At 36.1% G+C, this 9,891-nt stretch overlaps 1 protein-coding gene and 1 long non-coding RNA gene across 7 annotated transcripts in view; both read left to right on the forward strand.

Moving 5' to 3' along the window:
- The window catches only part of LOC104758817 (glycerol-3-phosphate 2-O-acyltransferase 4-like), a 3,812-nt gene extending 1,400 nt beyond the window's left edge, over window positions 1-2,412 (forward strand). The window contains exons 3-4 of the mRNA XM_010481772.1: window positions 1,064-1,538; window positions 1,820-2,412. Coding sequence (XP_010480074.1) covers window positions 1,064-1,538; window positions 1,820-2,229 — 885 coding nt within the window. The 3' untranslated portion in view covers window positions 2,230-2,412. The remainder of the gene's footprint in view (window positions 1-1,063; window positions 1,539-1,819) is intronic.
- LOC104758827 lies at window positions 4,878-7,440 on the forward strand. Of its 6 annotated transcripts, none has more exons than XR_762776.2 (5): window positions 4,878-5,119; window positions 5,447-5,585; window positions 5,663-6,026; window positions 6,127-6,187; window positions 6,301-7,440. It is a non-coding gene; the product is annotated as an uncharacterized LOC104758827 (long non-coding RNA). The 6 variants fall into 6 exon arrangements; XR_762773.2 differs by having other exon boundaries at window positions 4,880-5,119; window positions 5,439-5,585; XR_762778.2 differs by having other exon boundaries at window positions 4,881-5,585; window positions 6,301-6,386; window positions 6,482-7,440.

Raw genomic sequence — 9,891 nt, forward strand, 5'->3', positions numbered from 1 at the left:
CTTCGCCGGTATCAAGATCAAGAACATCGAACTCGTCTCTCGCGCCGTTCTTCCACGGTACGTACCATCTCCAGATCTTTGATTCATTCATTCGCTACTTTGTTTGGAATCTCTAGATTTGACTTTAGGGGTTTTGATTTTTTCTTTTAGGTTTTACGCGGCGGATGTGAGGAAGGACAGTTTTGAGGTGTTTGATAAGTGTAAGAGGAAAGTTGTGGTTACTGCGAATCCCATAGTGATGGTTGAGCCATTCATCAAGGATTATTTGGGAGCAGATAAAGTTTTGGGAACAGAGATTGAAGTTAACCCCAAGACGATGAAAGCCACAGGGTTTGTGAAGAAGCCTGGTGTTCTTGTTGCTGATTTGAAGAGATTAGCAATCTTGAAAGAGTTCGGCGAACAATCACCGGATCTTGGCCTCGGTGACCGGACCTCCGATCACGATTTCATGTCCATCTGCAAGGTATCATCTCTATCTCTATCTCTCTCTCTGGTTTGATTTGCATATCCAAATGCTTTGATTTTACTTTTTCTTGAATCTTTAAAACATGGTTTAGGTGGTTATTAATTAAGTAAAGAGCATAAACTGATGTATTTAAAGGCAAATAAATGCAGTAAGGCCTATATAAATGGCGGTGGAGAAGTTTCACATGATCTATGGGAAAATAGATTGAATATTCCATACAGTTTTCACATGCTTTATTTACTCTGTATGCAAGGTGTAGTGTATCATAAACGCATCTAGAACAATTACTTAGTCTTGAAATTTGGAATAAAAATATGATGTTTATTAGGATCAGTAGGTTTTATTATATAAGGTTCAAAACTCATACATGCATATGTGAGAATTCACTGACAGTGACAAAAAAGTAGATAATAGAATAGAATAATACTACAAAGTAGGAGGAGTTTTTCATAAATGCTTCCAACCTATCACCAACTAACGTCCCACATAAGTTGGACGGTCCATTTAATGAATGAATCAATCTATCCATATATGTCAACATGTAATTTCTATAATCGTGTGAATTAGGATAAATGATTTAAAATAATATCTTAACAGGAAGGTTACATGGTGCACGAGACCAAATCAGCCACAACAGTTCCCATAGAGCGTCTGAAGAGCCGCATCATCTTCCACGATGGCCGTCTAGTCCAACGCCCGACGCCGCTAAACGCAATAGTCATCTACCTTTGGCTTCCTTTTGGCTTCATGCTCTCGATCTTCCGCGTCTACTTCAACCTCCCTTTACCTGAACGCTTTGTCCGCTACACCTACGAGATCCTCGGCATTCACCTAACGATCCGCGGCAACCGTCCTCCACCTCCTTCCCCTGGCAAACCTGGAAACCTCTACGTCCTTAACCACCGTACCGCCCTTGACCCCATAATCGTTGCCATTGCTCTCGGCCGTAAGATCACATGTGTCACTTATAGTGTCTCTCGCCTCTCCCTGATGCTCTCACCCATTCCTGCCGTTGCTCTGACCCGAGACCGTGTCGCTGATGCAGCCCGCATGAGACAACTCCTAGAGAAAGGTATGTTCTATGCTCTATTGCTCTCTTTTATCATTGTAGAAAAGCAGAGTGTCTCTGTTTTGCTACTTACCGATTGGTTTCACTATCTCATGGACCCTAAAATCTGAAATGAAGAGAGAACCTAGCTAGGCTCCATTGGTCACACATATATTGAATCAAATACCTTTCGTTTCGTATATAGAAAAATCAGAAAACAGAGCTTCTCTTGTTTTCTACACATACTATTTGGTTCCATTATTATCTCTGTTGTGTTGTGATTTTTATCATATATATTTCAACAGGTGATTTGGTGATCTGTCCTGAAGGCACAACGTGTAGAGAACCATATCTACTAAGATTCAGTGCTCTATTCGCAGAGCTGAGCGACCGGATCGTGCCTGTGGCCATGAACTGCAAGCAAGGGATGTTCAACGGGACGACAGTGAGAGGTGTGAAATTCTGGGATCCGTACTTCTTCTTCATGAACCCTCGACCTAGCTACGAAGCCACTTTCTTGGACCGTTTGCCTGAAGAAATGACGGTAAACGGTGGTGGCAAGACTCCTTTCGAGGTGGCTAATTACGTTCAGAAAGTGATCAGTGGAGTTTTGGGATTCGAATGCACTGAACTTACAAGGAAGGATAAGTATCTGTTGCTTGGAGGCAACGACGGGAAGGTTGAGTCTATCAATAAGACCAAGTCCATGCAGTAATATATATAGTCCAGCTAATTACTGGTTGCTGCTATTTTGCTTGAGACTGGATTTAGGTCTTTCTGGTTTTACCAGTTACCTGTTCTTTTTGTTATGTATTACTCGGGGAAAAGGTTTTGTTGAATATGCACTGGATAATGAATTACATTTGAACTCAACGTACGTACATGTTGTTTTACGATTTTCCGTTGTCTTAACTAATAACTATGAATGATTTGTACACTGTCTACAAATATCTGTGTTATATTTACAAACATAACAGACAGATAGATAAAGTCCAATATACCCTGCCACGAATTCTATCTATCTGCAGAACTGCATTGATCTTACATGATCTTAGAGACCAAGGAGTCAAGGACCATGTGTTGGTGTTGGTGTTGGCCTGTTGGGTCTAGTGTTTCATATGGCATGAAATGCGGTGAATCTCTTATTCTATTTGCTTCTTTCTTGTAGTTGAATATCTTCAGGGGGATCATACTATCAAATCTGGAATTAAAGGTTTTTTGGATGACAATCTATTGGACAGGTATGGCATTTTCTGTAGGAAGGTATAATAAACTTTACTGATTTGATTGTTAGCCATAACCACTACTAATAAGTAGCCATAACCAAACTGAGTGAGACTCAAAGTTCAGAGCAATAAAAACAGAAAATGAAACTCAGGGAAGTACTCAACCTTAGATACAGAGTTACGAGTGAGACTCAAAGTTCAGAGCAATAAAAAACAGACAATGAAACTCAGGGAAGTACTCAAACTGAGATAGAGAGTTATGAGTGAGACTCAAAATTCAGAGCAATAAGAAACAGACAATGAAACTGGGTCAGAGTTAGTCAACCGATATCTCCGAAGTTATCCTATTGATCTTATGGTTTACCTTTTCCCTCCAATCAGGTTTGTTCTCGGAGGGCAGCTGCACACTAGTGACTGTGAGAGAGGAGGAGCTGTTATCCAGCCCCGTCTTAAACTAATATGGGACCTCTGTCAAATTTTTAAAAAACCTAAAAACCCTTAATAAATTTTTTTTTTTTAAAAATTGGACCCGTCTGCTTAAAGAAATTTTTTAATATTTAGGATAGACCCATGGCATTTGCCTACTCTGCCATGGGGTAGAGACGGCCCTGCTGTTATCAAGCGAGTGGATGCTATATCCAACAAAAGATGGCATTGAGGGGTGTAATAAATGGACTTGACCAATTTTCATAAGTGAAAACCTCCTTTGGATTTACAGTTGACGATTTGATGTTATTAATAATGTGGTATAAATAAGAACCACAATAATGTTGTGTTTTTCAAGCCTAAGATCTTTCATTTTTTTTTTTAATAATATATATCAGTTTTTTTTGACAAGTTTTTTCAAAAAGGAAATGAATTATATTTTTAGAATTGCACAAATTTGTAGTTGTTATTTGCTAGTGTACATAAGATATGGTTTTCAATATGAAAATCTTAATTTCATAAGTATATGATTAATCATGTTAATCATTCAGTTTTTTTTTATAAGTTTTTTCAAAAATGTAAATCAGAACATGTCGATTCATATTACCTTTGAGAGTTTAGCTACATCGTTGGGAGAGAGAACCACAGGGTAGCTCCGAATGTAAGGAAGATGCCGCTGGCAAGGGTTGCTAACGGAACAGGATTTGCTGCGTCAACCACTATCCATGCTCTATTACTCTTTAGACTATAGCAGCTCCAAGTGAATACCAACTCCCTCAGGCCAAGAAAAGGACAAAGACCTTGGATCTCAGCTTTGATATGTCAGTTAAATATAGATTTGTATAAATAAGAACCATATAAATAACGTTTTGTGTGATTACTTTTATTCACAGATTCTGTAACTTCTTTGGTATTAGGAGCAACGCCCGACACCATTGAAGCATCGATGACTATGGAAGGGAAAATATTTTTTTTCCAATTTTCCTAACAACATGACAACAATTAGTGTGATTACCATTGTTATAATCCCTTCAGTTTTTTGATAAGTTTTTTCAAAAATGAAATGAATTATATATTTAGTATTGCACAAATTTGTAGTTGTTATATGCTAGTGTACATGAGATATGTTTTTAATATGAAAATTTTAATTTCATAAGTATATGATTAATCATGTTAATCATTCAGTTTTTTTTTTAGAATTACACACTTTTGTAGTTGTTATTTGCTAGTGTACATGAGATATGGTTTTCAATATGAAAATCTTAATTTCATAAGTATATGATTAATCATGTTAATCATTCAGTTTTTTTTTTAGAATTACACACTTTTGTAGTTGTTATTTGCTAGTGTACATGAGATATGGTTTTCAATATGAAAATCTTAATTTCATAAGTATATGATTGATCATATTAATCATGTTAATTATTCACTTACGACAGAGAAAACCATTAATTCTTGTTAATCTCGTCATAGAATATAAGATCGGCTCACCAAAAAAAATAGAAGATAAGATCTACATGCTAGTTATTAAGGGATGACTTTTATATATATATATATATATATATGTGGTTTTTATGATGTATCAAATTATAAACAATGCACAAAGCATGTGCTTACGGTCCGCTTCTATTTGTTTCTCATCCCTGTTTTTGTCAATAATCTCTTATAGTTCTACTGGCAAAAGGGTTGAGCGGAGGAGTGTGAGGTGGCGGGTTCGATTCTCCGATTTGCGATAAGACTTTAGAATATATTTTTTTCTTTTTCCCTTTCTTCCTCTTCCTCTTCTCTTTCTTTCGCGATATTCGTGAACCACAAAACGAAGAGAATTATTATTTTTTTTTTTTTTTACAAAATCGGAACCTGGCAATCGGAGCTTTTGATTAACCAAACTCCAATCTCCAATCGAAGCTTTTGATTAACCAATCGGAATGACAAATCAATGCTTTTCTGATGGTAAATTCCTCTCTCTCTCTCATTTTATGAATTCTTGTTTAGTGAGGGATTAGAAATTAGGGTTGTTTGATTTTCGAAAATTAGTGTTCTTCAAAATATGTTTCTGTCTGTGTTTCTAGGCATGATTGTAATTAGGGTTAACGAAATTAGCAATGAATGAAGATGATTTTAGGTATAGATTGTTTGTTTTCATCGGTCTTGTCCGTTGTTTGATTTATACATTGTGTCTGAGTGTGCCTATTTTAATATTTTCGTTTCGTTATCTTCCCTCTCATTTGTGTAAAGCTAATTCTGTTCTCCTTTTAATTCCCCATGGGAGACAAAAAGTGAATTTCCTGCGGTTTTAAGCTGGAAAAATATAGCTAAGCCAATGATGAATCACACTATATGGAAGCGACTGATGGATCATTCATAGAAGAGAAAGAGAGTGCTATGGTGTGGCATCTCCATGTGTCAGTTTTTTTATGTGGGTCTCACTGTATCTGTTTTGAGTATAATGTCTTAGTACACGTTCTTGAGACTGATAATGACAAAAAATTGCAGTGGGTGGGGTTTACTTTGCTGAGAATTTCAACCCGGAGTTGAGAAAAAACTGGAAGAGCTTCTCAATTAAAAACTACTTTGACCAGCACGGGGTCTTTGTATCGGTGATGACCGGTTCAATGCTTCTCTCGTCGAGGTCATAATATCTTCAACCATCATCTAAGAACTGCGTTTCTATGTCATCGCTTTTTTAGTTATGTTTTGAGATCAAAACCAGATGGAAGAAGTAGCGAAGAGTTTCCATGTCATCGCATCAAATTATTTCAGCATTACAAGATAACTAGCCAAGAACTCGGAGTTTCCTCTCTTGGAGATGCAATTGTTTGTCGGATCGCTGCACGCAACACATTGTAAATGAAGAGATGTCTCTTTCTTTCTTTCTTTCTTTTTATCACCAGTTATAGTTTTCTCCTTTATATTCAAATTAAACTCTTTGTTTGTTTGCTTTACTCTTATTTCTGCAGATATGGAGTGGCTTGGAACCAAGTGAACTCTCTCTGTTCCTTAGTGGCCTACGTCCACAATGTAAGTCTTCCGTAGGATCATATAAATGAAATCAGTAACAGATATGAATGAAATCATATTAGCGGAGGATCATATGAATGAAATCATATTAACACTGGTGTTATTTTTGGTAGACATGGTTAAGGGTTTCTCAGAAGCTTCACACAACAAGTCAAGTGGTCGTAGGTGCAATCGTGGGTTCTGTTTACTCCACCTTATGGTATGTAACTTGGAATTCACTTGTTCTTGAAGCCTTTACCTCATCATTCTCAATACAAGTAGCTGTCTTTCTGGTTGCTGCTATGTCTGCTTTAGGTTTTGCAGTATATGTGCTACTTAACTGGTTTAAAGATGACAGATGAGAGACTGATAATTATCAGTACTTAGAATGTATAAGGAATGCATTTGTTTCTTCTTATAATTGAATGGAGGTGAGGTTTGGGTCCAAATTGAATGGACTGGTGTTTGCTTATAGTCCCTCAGCCATCTACCTTGGTGACCTGTGAAATCACACACACGGTTCTGATCATTTTAGTTTGCCTTCCATTATATTGTTGGAAGAAGGAAGAAGATTATGAACGATGAAGAGATGATGGTGGCAAGACAGAGCCAAGAGTTTGGCCCGAGGATTGGTGAGATGGGTTTTCTGATAGGTTTGGGTTCAAGCGTAGGGTTTTGATGGTATTCCTATTGTGATGAGTTGATTCTCTCGCTGATATTTCCTTCTCTCGGGTGACGAAGGCTTTGATCTGGATGTCTACAAACGAGGTGTTGAAGAAGGACAAAAAACAGAGGAATCATGATCAGTAGTTAAACTCACTAGGGTTTTTGGAGAAATTGAGCTCAACGGCGTCACAGGGAAGAACACGAGCAGAGACTAGCTTGACATTGTTGCGCGACTGGAGAGATCTCAAAAAACGATCGACGATGAAGATGTAGAAACCGGGAAAAGGGATCAGCGCATGAGAGATGCCGACGTGGAAGACGTAGAAGAGCATGAAGACGATGTAGAGATAATGAGTATAGAAGAAGACTTCGAAGAATCTCCTCCTTATGTTCGGATACGTGGTTACCCACATCATAAGTCCAGCCACCAGAGATATCGCTCCGGCTAAATTCGAGACACCGGTACTGTCCCACTCCAACATCTATTTCCACGAACGTTTAAGGGCATTTAATTAATGTAACATATATAATAGAACAATATCAATGATGAATATTGAATAATGTACCAATAAGATACTAACTAACCTTGGAGATTTGATTTCTGGATATCCAATAGATTAAGTAACAGAGACCGTGGCTGGTGAATATGATCATGGTCAAGTGTCCCAGCCATATGTGGTACTTGATGCTTGACTCGGACGTAATCCCCACTGCAGTCAGCAACGACGACCCACGAGCCACTGGATAGAACAAGAACGCTAAGCATATGTCCCCTACTATACCTACCCGTACTGCTATTAACTCCAGTCTCCATCTTTTCAGTTTTGCCACAAAAAAAACAAATTAAATACAAAAGGCCAAGTCAATTAATAGCTTAACTATTATTAGTACATGTCAATGTTATTTTACAAAAATTGTCAATAGTTAATAGGTTAACTAATAGTCCATGTCAATGTTATTTTACAAAAAAAATTCAAATATCTGTGTTAGATTTACAAACATAACAGACAGATAAAGAAAGTCCAATATACTCTTCCACGAATTCTATCTATCTGCAGAACTGCATTGATCTTACATGATCTTAGAGACCAAGTAGTCAAGGACCATGTGTTGGTGTTGGCTTGTTGGGTCTAGTGTTTCATATGGCCTGAGTCTTCTTCTCCATCACTGGAAGTCACCGTAATCACCATTGATACGATGAAAGGAGCACTCAATATTTGCGGTTTCAATCTCTTTGCATAATCGATTCACTCTTTTCTTAGTCCTCGTCTTTGTTAAAAGTTTCGATCTTTACTTCAGTTGAAACCCCAATTCGATTTGGATTTGAAATTTACCTTATTCAAAGTACTCTTTTTTTTTTTCTTCAAATTTACTTTGATTTTATACTTTTGCGTAGTCGAGGATTTGCTTTTGATTTCTCCTTCTTCATCTCCATCTCCGACCTCGAGAGAAGCAAAAAAAAATGGCAGAAGAATCGAATATGGAGCGAAAACACATTTAATAATTTCTAAATATCAGACAATAGAGATAGTTTCTGGCCACCATTAATCAAACATGCATGGATTTAGAAAGATCTGGAAGATTAAGAAACTAATCAAGGGATTTGAGTTAGCTTGCATACGACCCTGAAGTTGAAGGAGAAGACTCTAGGCAACCTATGATAGATAAATATATGTGTTTGTGTTCCAATGTTGTTAAAATAATTTAGCTAAGTTGGTTAGAACATGTTACTTTCTGTTTAGAGGTAAGCGGTTGAAAGCCCATCATTTCAATTTTTTTAAAAATACAAAACGACGTTGTTTATAATTTTACAGAATTTATTAAGAGAAACTTATTCCGTTAGATGATATAATGACGTGTCTTATTTGACAAAACCAACAAAAGTTTACGATTAAACTAAAAAATCAATTAAAGTTGGAGTTTTATTTCAACACATACAAAGTTGATACTTTTTTTTTTGTAAAATTCAAGACAATTATGGAAGGGAAAAGATTTTTCCAATTTTTCTAAACAACATGACAACAACAAGAGGTTAGTGTAATTACCATTTTCATAATCCCTTCATCAACAAGAGAGATAAATTTTGGGATCTATTATTTCAGTTCTCGTCTAAAATATATAGCTACGAAAATGAACCAAAAACTACTCTAAATAAATACTCTAAATATTGGAAAATTAAGTAAATAATGGTTTTTCTCATTAACCATAAAACATTTTCTACAAAGTTTAGTATTTATACAACCTAATAACCAGAAGTAAATCATATAAATTACAATCAAGTAAACCGGAATACATATTCTAAAACTAAACTCTTTAACTTCTTACCGTGTTCATCATGTTTTCAACCAGACACTCAGAATTCATCATTACCTCCCTGACAAACTCTTGGCTAGTGTTTATGTGGAGAGAGATGCAATGACTCTCTTCAGTGGGGATCTGCATCAGTTGCTTACCAACCAAAGGATCCAAAGACTTTACCACTAGCTAGTGTTTGCTAGTGTACATGAGATCTGGTTTTCAATATGAAAATCTTAATTTTATAAGTATATGATTAATTAATCATGTTAATCATTCAGTTTTTCATAAGTGTTTTCAAAAATGAAATGAATTATATTTTTTAGAATTGCACAAATTTGTAGTTGTTATTTGCTACTAGTGTACATGAGATATGGTTTTCAATATGAAAATTTTAATTTCATAATCATATTAATCATGTTAATTATTTACTTACGACAAAGAAAATCATTAATTCTTGTTAATCTCGTCATAGAAGATAAGATCGGCTCACCAAAAAAATAGAAGATAAGATCTACATGCTAGTTATTAAGGGATGACTTTCATATATATATATGATTTTTATGATGTATCAAATTATAAAGTATAAACAATGCACAGAGCATGTGCTTGCGGTCCGCTTCTAGTTATCTATTCTCAGTCCTGCTTTTGTCAAAAATCTCTTATAGTTCTACTGGTAAAGGGTTCGGTGGAGAAGAGTGATGTGGCCGGTTCGATTCTCAGATTTGCGGGTATAAATTAGGTTTTTTTTTTTTTTTTTTTTT

Source organism: Camelina sativa, chromosome 3, assembly GCF_000633955.1.
Source record: "Camelina sativa cultivar DH55 chromosome 3, Cs, whole genome shotgun sequence".
NCBI lineage: Eukaryota > Viridiplantae > Streptophyta > Magnoliopsida > Brassicales > Brassicaceae > Camelina > Camelina sativa.